This window comes from Leptosomus discolor, chromosome 5, assembly GCF_034619465.1.
Source record: "Leptosomus discolor isolate bLepDis1 chromosome 5, bLepDis1.hap2, whole genome shotgun sequence".
In the NCBI taxonomy this organism is placed as follows: Eukaryota; Metazoa; Chordata; class Aves; order Leptosomiformes; family Leptosomidae; genus Leptosomus; species Leptosomus discolor.
Genome location: NC_141395.1, coordinates 49,589,378 through 49,607,373, shown reverse-complemented (window position 1 = coordinate 49,607,373; position 17,996 = coordinate 49,589,378). Strand labels below are relative to the sequence as shown.

General features: G+C 37.4%; 1 protein-coding gene across 1 annotated transcript; it reads left to right on the top strand.

Annotated features, from left to right (window-relative positions):
* Positions 1-16,686: 16,686 nt before the first annotated feature.
* PEX2 (peroxisomal biogenesis factor 2) lies at positions 16,687-17,668 on the top strand. The gene has a single exon (XM_009958595.2). It carries the CDS (start codon positions 16,687-16,689, stop codon positions 17,599-17,601), a length of 915 nt encoding a protein of 304 aa, XP_009956897.1. The 3' UTR covers positions 17,602-17,668.
* The last annotated feature ends 328 nt before the right edge of the window (positions 17,669-17,996 follow it).

Below are 17,996 nucleotides of genomic sequence, written 5' to 3'. Positions count from 1 at the left end.
AGTACATTTATTGAGTACAGAGCATGATGGAATTGCATTAATCTGGGGCCAAGGCAGCTGAAATAACTCTTTGCTTAGAGTTTTGCCTCTATTTGTGAGTCCTCTTTAAGTTCTAGGCCTGCCTTGGTTCAAACTTGTGGGTTTTTTATTTAAGATCATCCCTTTCATGAAATGAAGAAAATCAGTTTCCCATTAAAGGTTTAGTGAAACTTTTAACGTTGATGTAATTGAATAAGTCATTAAAATGAGACATCTGCCTGCGTGAGTGGCAAAGTATCTCTACGTTAGAAATATTGAAAACTGTAAAGGAATGGTGGTGGACTTGTATTTGAATCAGTTCATGCCTAAGTCTCTCATAGCTACCCTTAGTACTCTTAGTACAGCAGTACAAGCATATAAAATACCATCCTCCGAATTTATTTGTAATTAATTGTAATTAAATGTAATTAATTTCCCCCACCCCGGGACTGTAGGGATAATTCCTTTTATTAGAGGAGGTAGTGACTCACAGAAAGGTTTTGACACTTACAGTGATTCAGGATGTGTAGGAACCACATGTTCCTGTGACGGACTAAATAAAACTCAATTAAAACTTGCAAACGGATATTAGTGGTATATAAAGACTTCGTTAGACCCTTCATAGAGTAGAATGGGAAAGGTGAATTCTGTATTCTGAGAGTTTTTGACACTGTTACTGATCCAAGGACCACCATTTGTGCTTTGACATCAAATGCTGTGGTGCAAGTCAAGAAAGAAGTTTGATCTTCTCCTGTGTTTAATCTTTTATAGTCTTTTAAAGTAACAGTTTGAAAATAGCTGAAGACTGCTACCCAGAGAATATTTGGGAAGGAAGGATGGGAACAATTTTACAGCTATATACTATCAACATCAAAAAATATATTGTGAAATAAATGACTCTTCAAGATGTAAATATTCAAGGGGTAGGGAGTGATGTCTGAATCCAGTATTAACGTATATCTGGATATAGTAATGAAGCACATGGTCTTTCAGGGAAAAAAATTATGCATTACATATCCAAAATGGGACAGAGTGGGAATCTCTTCCCTTTTTCCTAGTTTTTTAAACATATGAAAGTAATTTCAAAGCTATGAAGTTCAGAGAAGGTACGGGGAAAGAAAGGAGGGAGGAAATGAACAGATGTCTGAAGAAAGACTAGTAGTAAATTAAATAGTAGACAAATCAGTCAACAATTTGAGGTTATAATGTAAGTACCTTAATACCTATGTGCTTTATTTGAGATATATATATATGTTTATTTTACCTACTCTTTTAAAAAATATAAATAAAAAAAATCCAACACCACTGTTGCGCTTGCAGTTTCTATATTTATTCAGTGAGAACAGGAATCAAGAAGACCTAAAAAAAAAGAAATTGTGTCCAGGTAATGCTAACTGATAAGTTTTATGCATATATACAACTTCATTAAATTAACTTGTAAGCGTGATGTGCTCTGATTATAAGAAAAATAAGGTAAGAAGAAAAGTGCATAAGCTTTTGAATTGAAAAGTAGCACTGTATTTAATAACAAATGTTCTTCACATGTTATCCATAAGCTCATTCTGGATTAATGTTAGTCCAACTGAAGAATAAGATATATTATATTACATTATTTTTAATATTTGACTTCTAAAACTTTAGATATTTAATGATTTTTGGGCAGAGTTTTTTTAGAAGACTATCTAGATAATACTTCTTTTTAATAAGGAAGTTCAGCATGTTTGTTTGTTCCAGTTTAGCTCATGTCTCCTTTAAGCTTTATGGTCCCTGGCAGAAAATAATGCAAGCTATTTCTTACGCAGTTGGTTACTGATATTAGTGCCTGCTTTCTCTGAGAGCCTGGTTTAAGTATTAGAAAGCAAGATCATTGCCCTGGACTTCAGGAGAGCAGACTTTGGCCTCTTCAGGGATCTGCTTGGAAGAGTCCCAAGGGATAAGGCCCTGGAGGGGTGCAGGGAAGGTGGTTGATGTTTAAGGATCACCTCCTTAGAGCTCAAAAACAGTCCATCCCAGCAAGTAGAAAGTCAGGTAAAAATGCCAGCAGCCCTGCATGGATGAACAAGGAGCTCATCGCAAAACTCAGACCTAGAAAGGAAGTATGCAGAAGCAGGGACAGGTAATCTGGAAGGAATATAGAGGCAGTGTCTGAGCATGCAGTGGTGTGATGAGGAAAGTCAAAGCCTTCTTGAAGTTGAATCTGGTGATGGATGTCAAAGGCAACAAGAAGTGCTTTTGTAAATACATCAGTAGCAGAAGGATGACTGGGGAAAACGTGGGCTCACTGCTGAATGGGACGGGGGCTCTGGTAACACAGGACATGGAGAAAGGATGAGATGCTGAATGCCTTCTTTGTCTCTGTCTCTGCTAGTAAAGACCTTCAGGAATTGTAGAACCCAGGGGAAAATCTGGAGCAGGGAAGATGTATGCTTGGTGGAAGAGGTTTAAGTCAAGAGAATACGTAAGGAAACCGGACATAAGGCTCTAGGCACTGATGGGATGCACCCATGAGTGCTGAGGGAGCTGGCTGATATCACTATGAGGGTGCTCTCGATGATATTTGATTGATCATGGAGACTGGGAGAAGTGTCTTAAGTCTGGAGGAAAGCCACTTCTATCTTCAGAAGGGCAAGAAGGAGTACCCAGGGAACTACAGGCTGATCAGCCTCACCTTGAATGATAGAAGGTGATGATGCAGCTAACTGGAAACTATTTCCAGGCACGTTGAAGACAACAAAGTGATCAGGAGTAGGCAGCATGGATTCTCTAAGGGGAAGTCATTCCTGACCAACCAGGTAACTTTCTGTGATGAAATGTGTGGCTTCATAGATGAAGGGAGGGCAGTAGATATTGTTTCACTAAGGCTTTCAACATTGTCTGTCCCATGACGTACTCCTAGAGAAGTTGATGAAGTATGGACTGGCCGAGCAGACAGTGAGGTCAATACAAAACTTGCTGAACAGTTCTGCCCAGGTGGTGGTGATCAATAGTGCAAGGTCTAGTTGGAGGCTAGTAACTAGCAGTGTACCCTAGGGGTCAATACTGAGTCTGACCTTGTTTAGCATCTTCATTAATGATCTGGATGATGGGGCAGAGTGCAACCTCAGCAAGTTTGTTGATGACACAAAACTGGGAGGAATGGCTGATAGGTCAGAGGGTCGTGCTGCCATCCAGAGGGACCTTGAGGGCTAGAGAAATGGGCTGACAGGAATCTCATTAAGCTCAAGAAGGGAGAATGCAAAGTCCTGCAGCTGAAGAGGCACAGCCCCAGGCACCAGTACCTGCTGGGGGCCAATTGACTGGAAAGCGGCTTGTCAAAGAAGGCACTGGAGGTCCTGGTGGACACCAAGTTGTACGTGAGCCAGTAATGTGGCAAAGGTGGTGAATGGTGTCCTGGGCTGCCTTTAGGAGCCTGCATGTGGAGTACTGTGTCCAATTCCGGGCTCCCCAGAATACTGGGACATACTGGAGAGTCCAGCAAAGGGCCACAAAGTTAAGGAACCGGAGCATCTCTCCAGTGAGGAGAGGCTGAGTGAGCTGGGACTGTTCAGCCTAGAGAAGCGAAGGCTCTGTGTATAAATAGCTGAAAGGAGGGTGCAGAGGACAGAGCCAGGCTCTTTTCAGTGGTGCCCAGTGACAGGACCAGAGGCAGTGGACGCACACTGAAACGCAGGAAGCTGCTTGAACATCAGGGAACAGTGTCACTGTGAGGGTGACCGAGCATTGTCACAGGTTGCCCAGAGAGGCTGTGGAGTCTCCATCCTTGGAGATATTCAGAAGCGACCTGGACATGGTCCTGGGCAACTGGCTTCAGGTGGCCCTGCTTGAGCAGGGGGGAATTGGACGTTGTAAGCTTGCAATAAACACACCGATCCCTTTCTGCTTACCCCTATTACCGCATGGATAAAAATAAAAAGAGAGGGGGTAACAGTCAACTCTGAGGTTTTACTCTTTTTCTTTTTTTTTTTTTTTTTCCCTTAGCTTGCAGTAAATACACAATCAGTATTTGGCAACCCACCAGTGGACTTTCACACACATTCTGTAGGAAATTCAGAGAGGGAAACTGCTCTGTACTACTTGAGAATGACTGTGAAAAAAGACCCCTTGGCCAAAAAGCTTTGAGAGGCATATTTTTCTTTAAATCACAACCAACTCCATTCTATAAATATTGTAAAATGTCTGTTGGTTCTTCACATCATTAGTATGCTTAACTCTCTAAAAATATATTAGCCTTATACACATGTTTATTACATACTAAACTGAACATCTTATAAGGTACAAAATATGAAAAGGATGTTATTTGCACTTGTATGTAATGTTTGGAGTTTAAAGATGATAATTTCATCAATTAAAATCACTCTTTCACTAGCATACCCTAATGTAAATTTCTCCCTAGCAAGGTCTGGTTCCCAAATGTTAACTTTCCAGGAACAACGTCTGAATTCACGTAATATTTTAGAGCATGCAGAGAGTAAATTTAAATTTCCAACCTAAATGGTGGTGAGTTGTGTATGACTAAAAATGGGAATAGACTCAAACTCCTGTGTTGTCGCTGCGGTTAATGACAGCCTCTACAACTTGTTATGTCTCTTGGACTGCAGCAAAAGGTTACTTCAGTATGGTGTTTTCAAGCAGGCTGCTTATGCTGTTTGGGTTTTTTTTGGGGGAGGGGGTCTGGATAGTGTTGGGGTGTTTTTGTGTTTGAGATGGAATGTGTACTTTTTCACATAGACCAGTGAAGCGAGGAAGATAAAGGATGTGATACTATAGCTCTGATTTTAACTAACTAGTCCGCTTTTAACACCAGCACTTCTGTAATCTTCGAGTAGTAAAGTTAAAAGCAGCAAATAAAAATAAAGGGGAAAAAAAAAAGGTGTGTTCTGCTAAAAAGCTGCAGGCTCATGAGTCATATTGTTCTGTACATGGACAGAGAAGGTAGCAGGCACTCTGTCCTGCAGCTTCTCAGATGACTTAAAGGGTTCCTGCAGCCATGCATCTGACCTACATCTACAGTTCACACCTGAACATTACAGAAATCTTCAGGAGAAGAACAGAAAGGATGCTATCTCTTTTTAACGTGCCTCTCAAAGATGGTTGTAGGTTTGTTTTGTTTTTGTTTTTTGTTTGAAGGTGAAATGCAAGAAATTTGGAAGAAAGGAAACTAAATGCAGATTTTTCAGAGGAATAAAGGGTAAAAATTAAGAGAAATAAAACTCTGAGTTGGAGGAAAAAGAGGTCAAATACGTGATATGGGAAGAGAGAGGAATTATGGCAGTGGTGCAACTCTTGATTCAAGATTGACTCTGACTGGGTTGGAGCACTTCCTCTTTTCCCTGCAAGAGAGGACCTGTGGAGGTTTTTGGTCTTTAAAAGTAAGAGGAATCACCATAATATTAATTGTATTTCTGTCAGTAAAAATGCTGTCTCTGCCACTGCTAATTTCCACAGTCTCTGTTTTTGCTACTATTGGCAGTGGGGTTGGAAAAGAAAGGAAATGATCCAAATTTAAATTCTAAGAAAACTTGAAAAATACATTCAGAAATACTATTATTCAAAAAATAATATTATTAATTCTATAAGCAGAGGAGCTGATGGAAGATATCACAGGAGGGGGCTGGCAAGGAAAAAGGAACTTTTCCTGGAAAGGAAATGAGTATAGGGCCGTGATACTGTGGGGCATAACTAAATCATTCACGCTGGAATTGCAGAGGGATTGTAGAAGCTGTCACAGTGTACAGCTCAGGCTGCATAGTAAGGAAATTATTATCCCTCTTCTAAACCGTTACTTGTAAGATGTGTATGCAGCCATGCCAGTGGATTCTAAAATGCTAATGAAGTTATGGGATTGAAGGGAATGTGGTGAAAGCGTATCAGTCTTCCCTCATGTGCTTAAAGTTACCATAATTACCAAGTAATAAAACTGTCAAGATTTGGGGACACTGAGCGCATCTAACTTTCCCAGCATCCCTGTTAGTCACTGTGTATGCCAAACATTTCAAAGTGTGATCATACCAAAAAGGTGAGAGTGGGGAGGAATCGCATAGTGTTACTTAAACAGAGTAGCCTCTCACCTGCGGGTCTGCATGAGTCATATAGTGGACTTGTACAAATAATTACTCTTTTTTTTTTTTTTTTTCCTTTTTGAAAGACAGCAAAAAGTTTCACTATTTGTATTTACAGTGTTGTGGTGTTATCCTTGCACATTCAGCGTGTTGGGTTTGAAGACCAGCTTTTCCAGTCAAATGAAAGATTTGTTTTTCTGTCTTGCTGTGGGCTGGTGATGCGCCTAAGAGTACGATGCTGAGATTCAAGGGCAGCCAGTTTCATGACTACCTGTTTTTCCTGGCCCTGATATTTTTTTTAACTGGTGCTGCGTGTGTCTTACCTGATGTGCTGACCTGTTTGTGTACTAAATCTGCAGAAAAATAAATTTCAACAGGTTTGTTTTCTGCCAGTTTAACATGCCAGAACAGCTCGGTAGAGGGTCAAATGAGTGTCGGCACTAGTCTGTAAGAAGGTGGCGATACACCATTGAAGGAAGATGGGAGTAAGAGACTGTAGCTGTCAGAAATTACATCAGCTTATGTTTCTATAGAACACAAGCCTGAAAAACGGGGCATGTACATCAGGTAAAGTACTGTTCTTTATCCTTCCACCAGTTGAGAGTTCTTGATTATAATTAGATTCAGTTATTTCTAAGTTATGCTATGTAAAACAAGGCCAAAACTTAAAACTGACAGTGGATAGGCTTGTCTTTTATTGATGCAGGGCCTTCTGGGCCCTAACATACCATAAATATGTACAGTCTATAACAGTCGTGTTTTCACCTGCAGTCCTCCTTTTGCTACAGATGTGGACAGAGGTTAATTATGAGTTAGCTATGGATTTAGGACAGATTTTACCTTTCTTCTTTAATAAGTATTTCTAATAAAAGGCTAAAGGGCCTTATGTTCCTGCAATGCAGTACTTGGATCAGCATTGTTACACTTGCATATCACTGAATATTCATGACTGTGTGGTTGGTATGCATATGTATGTAAAAAGGAAGAAAGTTGGAATAAAATCTGGGCAATGACTGTTTCATGAATGATGAGTCTAAGGAGTTTAATGCAAAATTTCAGGGTTCTGTCATCTGTGGTAAATTGTATCAGAGTATATAGAACAGGCATTGCTTCTGAACCCCTTCTACATATCTTCTCAGTCTGCATCTATGTACCTATCTGGTGATCCGTTCATATGGATCAGATGAGTGGGAGCAGAACAGAAACACAGAGCTGTGAAATGGGAATTTAAGTTAGATGACTTTTTCTTTTTTTAGGTAGTTTCAAATGGAAGAAAGGTAAGGAGGAGCATGGAAAAGGTGCATAGAATTGGATTTGACACTGTGCGTGACAAATAAGGCTGTGTGAGATACAGTGCCCTTGCAACAGTAAAAAGCAGATACTACATGTCACGAGGTGTAAGGCCAACTCTTCAGGTAAGTAGCAGTAACCAGCAAATGAAGAGTTATGGCTGTAATTGCCCACAGTGTACTTAGAACCATGCATCTATATTCTGTCTCTGAACTGTTCTGAAACAGAACCACAAACCTCTGCAACCGTGTGATGTTTCACCTGCTTTACACAAAGGATGGCACACCTACTAAGCTTTACATCCTTTTCGCTTTTACACATTCAATGCAATATCACTTTCACTTCTCCATCCTTGTACCAAAACCTCGTATCGTCATCACAACCGAAATCTCTTCAAACACAAGTGTCTCCCTCTCATCTGCTGATGACCTACATCTGTAGTGCAAGACATCCTTGTCTTTCCCATGCTCTTATACCTCATGATATGGGTTTAGTCAGAGATGCTGCCCCTACCTTGCAAGGGGCTGTTCCTTCCTAGTTAACTATCACAGTCACAACGCTGTTAAATTACTCCAACCAAACCCTCCACCGTTTCGATTCAGCAACAGTAAGTGTAAGGCGCTTTTCCAGATAATTCATATTACCGAGTTCCAAAGAAAAAGAGTCAGTATTGCCTATTGGGCATATATTTTTGCTCTTCATCTTGGTGTTCAAGGGATTTTTTGAACAGTGTTTTTTGGTAGGCCTCAAGTTACAATGCAGTTCTGTTTTGTTAAGCTTTTGGGTTCTTTTGTCACTGATTTAATTAAAAGGAAGAACAACTATATTTCATTTAGTACAGCAGAGAATGGGAATTTACAAGAGAAATTAACACATCCCTTTAGAAATGAATTTGCAATTTGATGTACTAAGGAGAGGGATGATAAAAAAGAGGAAGTAAGATGGGGAAGAAGAGGAATGGAAAATGGGATAAAAAAGAATAGTGATTGAACGTATGACTTGTTACATGCTTGTCTTCCTGTTTATTCTAACAAATGAAATTAGGGCCATATCAAAAAAGTTGGTAGGGTGATGCTATCTATGGCTTTTATGCTACAGGGAATACAAATGTACTTTGAGTTTTGTAGCCTTAAATATAACAACACCAATTTTAAAAGGTAGTATTTTAAGGATTAGTTAGGCAGTCTATCAGATCTGTTTTTTTGTATCTAATAATCTATCTTCTAAGTGTGCTGGCTGATCACAAATTTTTCTGAAATTGTGGGAGCTCTTAGCGTTCAGAGTATCTTTAACGGTGGCCAGTAATAATCTTGGTTTTCTAGCATTCATCGAGAGAATGTATTACACTGACGTGGGATTTTCAGTTTCCATCAAATACTGACAGAAATGACTGATGCACAGCTTCTAACAGTGCAGCACTTTCCTACTGCTCTTCATTACTGTTGTATCGGTTCTGGCTGTTCTGAGCTGGTTTTGATTTTGTGACTTGAAGCCCTAATATTTTGACTCTGGCAGGTAGTTTATGGAAGATAAATCAATGAGTTATTGTTATGTTTTCTTGCTGTCTCCAGGCGTTCAGTGTCTAATCTCTTCTATCCCATTTTATGAAATCTAAGTTTACTGAGTTAAAGTTGGAAAAGCAACCTGTGATCTGAATGTGTATTTGTCTTGTACTTGGTCTTTGGACGTTAAATGTAACTGTAGCATTTAGGATTTTGGGATTTGTTAAGAGTTGCTCACTCAGCCTCCTTAGGGAAAATCTTAATTTCATCTATGGGATTGATTTGTTACATAGTCAGTCATTCACTCTTTTTCATTACTTTGTTTCTAGAAATAGTCCTACCTCCCAGGAAAATAAAAAATAAAATAATTTTTTCTGTGATTGCAGTGTGTTACTGGTTTTTCAATTAGTGTTAGTAGTTATTCCAAATGGTTAAAGAATCAGTTTATGTTCTTTACAAAATGATAGGCATTTAGCTGAAGTGTATAGAAATCTAGACAGTAGTACAAAATCAATCTTTTGTAAGGTTATTTGGCGTAGTGATATAGCGATAAGTTAATTTTACAGTGATTAATAGACAACACAGTTGGGGCTCCCAATTAGACTTTGATCTGAGGGTATTTCTCTCTACACTTGATAAGCAAGAAAGAGATGAGAATTAATGGTAAGACATGAAGCTTTGAGCAGCTGGGATCCAGGTTCTGTGTTTTATTCTGAGAGTTGATGTAAAGGAAGATTTTAAAATTAACTGGATACATATAATTTGATTTCTCGTCTTTATAAGGTATATTGATTTCAAATTGACATCTAAAATATTCTCTGCTATTGAGAGTAACTGAAAAGAACAGTTATGGAGTATATTTTAAAAAAAAAAAAAGAAAAAAACAATGCAAAACCAACTCAAAAACCCCACCTCACATCAAAAAAAAAAAATTATCTCTGCATTCTTGTGTGGGTAGAAAGGTAGCTTTCATTGCTAACTGTTGATATCCTAACTTTGTGAACGTGGAAGGAGGGATAGTAGACCAAGGGTATGACTGGCTTGCTCACTTTCTCACACACACCCCCAGTATGGCAACGCTGAATGCACGGTACTGAATGCATTGTAGCTCCTGAAGGAAAGAGGAACTGTGTGTTAGTGATATTCTCTCCAGAGAGGGTGTGATTCCTAGCATGGCCAACACACGCTGCTTCCCCTCTGCCTGGGCCGTAGGTCTGGATGCTGGGACTTGGTAGAACCTAGTCTGTTGAAAACACTAAAAAATAGTGATCTTTAACGTATGTCCTGTTGTTTCTTTGTGTTGAGGTAATTTATAATAATAATAAACTAAAATAATAATCAATGTTAAAGAGACTTTGTGTATCAGGAATTCTGCAGTGGCCTGGTAATCAAAAGATTGTCCCATACCACCACATGATTAGTCATGAATTTAAAGGAATAGCATAGGAATGTAAAAATAAAATTAGCTAAAGAATAAAATGTTTCAATTTACAAAGTAGAAAAAAAGAATAAATTAAAGGGTTCAAAAATCTAAGAGGAGGCACAAAGGGATAGGTCCATTACCTAGATCTGTAATTAAATAAAGGAGAACAAGTAACAGGTTTTCAAAGACTGATTCTTTACTTCATACTTTATAAAAGAGATATATTGTGACCTGCTACTTTCATAAAATTAATCTTAAACAGGAAGTAAGAGTGGAACCAAAGCACAGAAAGAATAGCCTAAGGAACCTTAATATAGACATGCTCAAGTGGCAAATCGTAATAAAATTCATCGTAGAATGATTGAGGAATTGAGCACCACTGATTTTATTTATTTATTTATTTATTTATTTAATGTCCCAGAGGGTGAAAATATCCAGCAAAATGGGTTTGTGTGTGTGTAGTTTTCTGTGTCTGTTCTTCTTTTAAGAGAATTATTGAAGCTGTCAGTTTTGATTCCAAATAAAGATTCAGGAGAAAATAGTTAAACAATTAATTTGTGTCTAAAAATGTGCAGAGGAGAGATTGTAAAACAGCCAGTGTGGTTTGATGTGATCTATTTGTAAGAAACCTCAGTCTGTTTCTCTTCTTGGAAAGGGTGACAAGCTTAGTAGGTAAGAAGAAAACTTTAGGTACAGTACAGCATGATTTTAATAAAGTCTTTTTCCCTACATAAGCAAGCTAGGAAAATGCAATATCGATACTATCTCTATTAGATGCTGATATTATCAGCATCAAGTTGAAAAATTGCCTTACAGAGTAATTATCTATAGTACTCTGTCAAGATGAAAAGACTTTAATGAGTTGGATAATCGAAGAGAACACACACTTAGAAAAGTTACTGATAATACTAAGCTGGAGAGGGGTTGAAAATTTTGTGGGTGGGTTGTTGGTTGTTTTTTTTTTTTTTTCGTTGTTTTGAACATAAGATCTGGTCCAGAATACTCTTGATGAATTTGGAGAGAATCTCTGAAATCAACAAGATGGAAAGCAATGCAGTGAAATACTAAGCACTGCATTTAAGAGGAAAAACTGAAATACATGAATATAAAACATGATGTAATGATTCAGACAGAAAAATGACAGGAAAAATCTGGAGGTAGAGTTAGCCTCAAGGTAAATACTAACTATGCTGCTGGAAAAAAGTAAAGTTTTTGGGGTTTGGTGTGGTTTTTTTTTTTTCTGGAGGATCTTACCAGGCATGTTGTAGGAAAGAGGATGTGGTCTACTTTGTCAAATCTTCTATATGTAGTTGGTCCACTCACATCCTTACTGCTTTTTCTGCTTGAGAAGATGCAGACAAACTGGAAATTCTTCTCCATTGTTGTTATTGTTTTCTCCTGTGGAATGAAAACCATCTTTATTTGAAATAAGGATGCTTTAGATTGAATATGAGAAAAAAATTCTTTGTAATTAATAGGGTGATAAAACACTGGAATGGGCTGCCTAGAGAAAGTGTGGAATTGGCTTTCTTGATAGTTAAACATCTGTCAAGATATTCTTGAGCCTGTGTTCACACTGAGTTAGGATTAGGTAGTCACTTGTGGTCCATCCCATCTCTGCATAAGTGCAGTGCTCAGACTACATGTTTTGACTGCGCAGAACAGGTTATCTAAAATGGTTAGGTTGTGAACTCAGTGACTAAGTGAATGGGTATGTTACTTCTTGCATCCTAAATGCAATTCTAAGTTAGAGCAGTAAGGAACAAAGTTCATTTTTTGACTTAATAAAATATATTTTTATTTGTCTTCCCAGAAAGTGTTCTGACAAATAATACTTAAAAATATTTTGAAGCTTCTGCGTGTAATATATGTCTGTCTGCCAATGTTTATGCTAGAAAAGCAGGGAATGTGATTGCAGTAACACTGAGACAGTAGAAACCCCTTGATTACTCCTCCACAGTGGAATAGCCCTGTGGAAAAAATGGCACCCTTAAGGTTACCTGGATTTGTATATTTCTGCAGGCAAAGTTTACAGACCTGTAAATTTAAATGTTGAATTTTTGTGGACAGAAATGCCTAATAGTAATACATCTCATACTGATAGTCCCAGAACAGGTCAATAATAATACTTATATTGATAGCAGCAATGCAGGAGATGTTACTTGGTATTATAGCTAAAATCCATGTTATCCCCTTAATCATAATTACATTAATATTGGCACTGTTGACAATACTCATATTACTATTGATAGATTTCTGTCAATAACATGTTTCCAAATAAAATATATTCATTCATAATTTGTACAATGCTCGATAACAGCACTAACATATACCAGAAGAAATTCCTCTTTCCCTGGTGATATACAATAATTAATTTTTTTGTTGCACAGTGTACCATACAAGTAGGATTGTTCATTTGTTTACTTTAAAAAAAAAAAAAAAACAAAAAAAAAACCCAAAAAAACACAAAACAAAAAAAAACCACAAAACAGACAAACTATAGGTTAAGAAAGAAACATTCTGTGGCTTTTTTTTTCTGGGTGGCAATTTTTTATTTTTTTCTACGAGGTATCTGTGCTGGTGTAAAATCAAGGGAGAACCTTTCAAGTAGTAGTCTTTAGCGTTTTGTATTAAAGTGTATTTATATAATAAGTTAATCACAAATAGAGTTTATTCTGTATCGTCACCTGATTTTTGACCGTTCAGTTCTGATCGTATAAGCTAAGCCTGATGGCATCCTTAACTGAGTGTTGATATTTGTGTCTTTCATTACTGGGTCTACAATTCTGAGTTCTGAAGTTTTAAAAAATTTTAAATAGACCAAATAAGACAATTAAAACAGTAAGGACATGATAAATAGAATTTAATGCAGAAACATGAAGGAAGACAACATCCTCTGTGTAGCTCAGCAGAATATGGAATGTAAAAATAACATAAAGTACACGTTAAAAGTCTTGACACTTACAGGCTGTGTTTATTATCTAGTTTAAAACCAGAATATTTCTCATTTATTTCTACTCTAGGACCAATATTTGTGAAAACAGTATAAACTGAAAAACGTAACAAATTTCTGGAAGGATTTTGTATAAAAGGAGTAATTTTAAACGGAAAACTTTATTATAATTTATTTATTCTTTATTTTATCACTTGAAAAAATGGATACCGTAGATAAAGAATATAATGACAATTCCCTACTATAGCAAAATAGAGAGAGATGTTAGAATTTAGGCTTCTCTCAAAGAAACAGTTGCAGTTATCCAGATCATTAGGACATTTGTAGAAAATTTGTGGGGAAAATACAGATTTCAAACTTTCCCTTTTAATGTTTGTCTCTAGGGAGTTTCTGTCTACCCTGTATGTGCAGTAAAACCTTAAATCAGTTTGGAAGCATAGTGTGTAGCAGAACACTTCAGCCTGTACGTAACAGTAAACTCACACAAATGTGCTTACACATTAAAATCGAAGCTATATGGAGAATAATCTTTAAGTAACTTGCAGGGTCCAGTTAGCAGCTGTGGCCTATGGCAAACTTTCAGTGTTCTTAGGAACAAAGAACTTCAGAACAATGCCCAGTTTTAGTGTTTAAATTGAGAATGCGTACCTGATTGTTCATCAAAAAGAAAACTTTACTTACATAGGAATATTTTAAGCATAATTTAAAGGATTTGAAAGGAGTACATCTTTATTATTAGTTGCTTATGGTTTTGTCTGATATTCTTCCTTTTCCATACATTTTGTATAAAAGTAGCTTCAAAGCTGAATCAATCTCCTAGTTGGTAATTCAAGAAGAGACATTAAATATGTCACAGTTAAACAGTATCGTCACATTCTAATTTTGTTGATTCTAATTTTTTAAATAAGGTCACTAGTTAGATTTTGCAGAATTTTGAGGATCAACAAACAGTGGTTGGACTTGTTGGTTCAAAAGTGATTCCCATTTTCTGTATACACAGTTCCAACCAAATCCAGGTTCACTGAAGTTATTTCCTTCAAATAAAGTTCTATAAAGTGTCATGGACATGGGGGGGGGGGGGGAAGTATTGTCACAAATCAATTAGATTCTACAATGAGGCATGAACAAATTTTTGGGAAGGTTAAGCTCCAAGTTCTGGGAAGATCTTTACGACATCTAGTCCATCCTCCTGTAATTGGAGATAAATTGAGTGCTAGAATAGGTAGCTTAGGGCATCATTTGGTAAAGTTTTAAGAATCTACAGGGATGGAAGTTTCACAGTCCCTCTAGACAAACTTTTCCGGTTTCCTTATGTCCAGTTGGTATTTCTCATGTAGCAACTTAGAACCAGTTGCCTCTTTCTTTCATTGCGTCTCACAGAAAGGCTTGACTTAATCTTCTCTGTAACCTTTAGGTAGTGGAAGATCACTATTAGATCACTTCTAGCTGCTTTAGCTTCACATTGAACAGTCTGAGTTCCTTCAAGCTCTCCTTATATATCAGGTGTTGGGGTTCCCTGATCATATTAGTAGCCGGACTCTTCAGTTTGTTGACATTTCATTTGTACTATTAATAGAAAAGAGGCAAAACTGGATGTGGTATCCCAGGTGTAGACTCGCCAATGCTGAGTAGAGGGGAATAAGCACATCCTTCAGTTCAGTCCGCTAGCTGTACGCATGCTGATGCACACAGTAGGCATTATCGCTGCAAGGATGCACTGGTGACTTGTGTTCAGCTTGCTGCCTGCCAGAATCCCCAAGTCCTTCTTTTGCAAAGCAGCTATGCAGTCAGTCAGCTCCCAGCCTACAGTGGTCCCTGGGTTTTCTTGTGTGTTTCATCATCCATCATAATCCTGTGTAATTCGCACATTCTTCTCGAACTTCAGAAGCTTCCTGATGACCCATTGCTCACTTGCTGCAGTTTCTTTAGATAATCTAGCTATACTTGGGGAAAAAAAAAATCGCCTCAGATTTAGCCTACCATATTTATGAAAAGTCTACAACAGCAATTTCTCATAGTGCCTGGGATAGTGGAAGACCACTGGAAAAGATGGTTGAACTGATGTTGGAACGTAGTAGATGGATCAAGGAAGCCCTTTGATAAAATGTGCCTTCCAAATAACTTTAGGATTTTGAAAGGGGATTTTGTGTATTGGGAATTATATAGAACACTAGTAGGAGGGTAACTGAGATTAATAGAACAGAGTGCAATGAGTAGAAGGGACTGAGGTGTTAACAGAAGTGAGGAAGACACCAGACTTTTAGGGGTTATGAGCGCACAGCACTAAACCAGAGTGACAGGTACCTTCTTCTGGCACTTTCTCCAGAAGGCTGTTGACCCTTGCTTGTCTGTTATGCAAAGAATCTGTTTTAGAAAGTGAAATATGTTGCATGGTACCTGAAACATACCACTTCTAAATCACTGCATGCTTTTTATGTGGATGAAAGGAACCAAAAATCTGTTACCCCATAATTCTGCATTGCTGAGGCATGATCCATATTTTGCTCTTGCAATTAATTGCATTTATTTTGTTAGTCACAGAATTCCAGATACAACAGCATTTTAAACAAACAATTTTTAAAAATATTTTTATTTTTCTCTGTAATGCTTGAACAAGAAGAGTATACATTTGTTGAAGTTGCTACTATACATTAATCATCTTGCCAGGAAATTTGTTATACGACAAGTAGCATGATCTTGCACCTGTCAAAAGAGTCTAGAAAATATATGCAGGCTTCAGTGATTTCTGTATGATAATTTATGTCTGAATGCTGGATGTTTCTTTAATCTCATATCATGATTCTTCTCTAAATTAAACAAAACACTGCCTTGATTTAGCAAGTTTTATCATTCCCACCTTATTTTTCATCTGTAATCCTTAAATTCATTAGTATTTCTAAGATTTTACTTTCAGCTGCAGCTACTGAAGTATTCATATGGCAATACTTTCTATCCACCCCACTGTTCTCATCTAGATTTCAGTTAGTTCATTCACTTTCCCTGTTTCTACATAAAACACTGTGTAGTTTTACAATTTTTGTTTCTAGTCTTCTATTTTAAGGTTCAACTGAATATTACGGTTACGCCCAGCAATATATTCTTTTATTTATTTATACAGTGAAATACTAAATCTGTGGAGTTTTCTAAATATCTGAAAGGTGTTAAACACTTCTCTGTAACCAAATACAAATGTTACTGTTTGTGAGAAATAGTCCAATATAACTTCTTCTGAGATTAAAATTTTACACTGTTAATGTAAAGCTTTCTGAAAGGACTTGTAGCATGTTAATATAGCATTCTGAAGAAGCTTTTTTGCTATTTCTTGTTTACTGCTGTTATATTACAACTTTATCTTTAATAAGAATAAAAATAGGAAATGCTCCATTATACTAAAATCTATTTGTGTTTATTCCTAGAAAGTTGAGGGATTTTTGTGAAGAAATGTCCTCCAGCACTGGAAATGAAAGGAGTGTGAATCCTGTGCTCAGAATAAGTCAACTTGATGCTCTTGAACTAAACAAAGCCCTGGAACAACTAGTGTGGTCCCAGTTTACCAGCTGTTTTCATGGATTTAAACCAGGGGTGTTGGCTCACTTTGAACCAGAAGTAAAAGCATTTTTGTGGCTTGTATTATGGAGATTCACTGTCTGTTCCAAGAATGCAACTGTGGGACAGGCTATTCTGAATATTCAATACAAGAATAACTTATCTCAGACAGAGAAGTACCAACCTCTGAGCAAACACCAGAAGCTGTGGTATCTTATTTTCACTGTTGGTGGAAGATGGTTGGAAGAAAGATGTTATGACTTATTTAGCAATCGTCAACTGCAATCTTTCTTCAGAATTAAGAGTTATATTAACTTTGGAGCTGGACTTCTTAAACTCTGTGAGCTTCTCAATTTTCTGATTTTTCTTCAGAAAGGAACATTTGCAACACTTACAGAACGTGTTCTAGGAATGAGGTCAGTTTTTTGCAAGCCACAAAGTGTTCGTCAGGTAGGATTTGAATACATGAACAGGGAGCTCTTATGGCATGGTTTTGCTGAATTTCTGATCTATCTGCTACCACTTATTAACATACAGAAACTAAAACTTAAAATTTCTTCTTGGTGTTTGCCTATTACAGGTCTTTCCAATAGTGAAAACATATTAACAGCTCACTGCAAGGAGTGTTCACTATGTGGGGAATGGCCTACCATGCCTCATACCATAGGCTGTTCGCATGTCTTTTGTTACTACTGTATTAAAAGTAACTATTTATCTGATATGTATTTTACATGTCCTAAATGTAGCTTGGAGGTACGCAGTCTTCAGCCACTGAAATATAAAATTGAAATGACAGAACTGCATGCCTGATATGAGGTTGATTTGGTTTTATACTGTTCATGAAATATTACGTTCAAGAGATTAATGGAAAAATTCAGAAATTACTGCAAACAGATAGCTTAAAGATGGGTTTGGAAACTCTGTCATTTGTTGTAACGTATGTCTTTACTTAGGTTTTGACTGAGTAACGGTGCCAACTTGATTCCCAGCTCTCCTACTCTCTGTTTGGTACCCCTGTGTTGTCAAGTCATTCCTCCTTAGATCTAGAGTGTCAGCCTGCCGCTTCCTAATCGCATGCTATATTATATTCTCCTCAAGGACAGAGAAGATGCCCAGTAAGCTTTTAACAATTTTGTGGGTTTTCTCGAGCTTGATGTAAAACTTTCTGTGGTTACCAACTTAGCTAGTAGATGGATTTAGTGGGA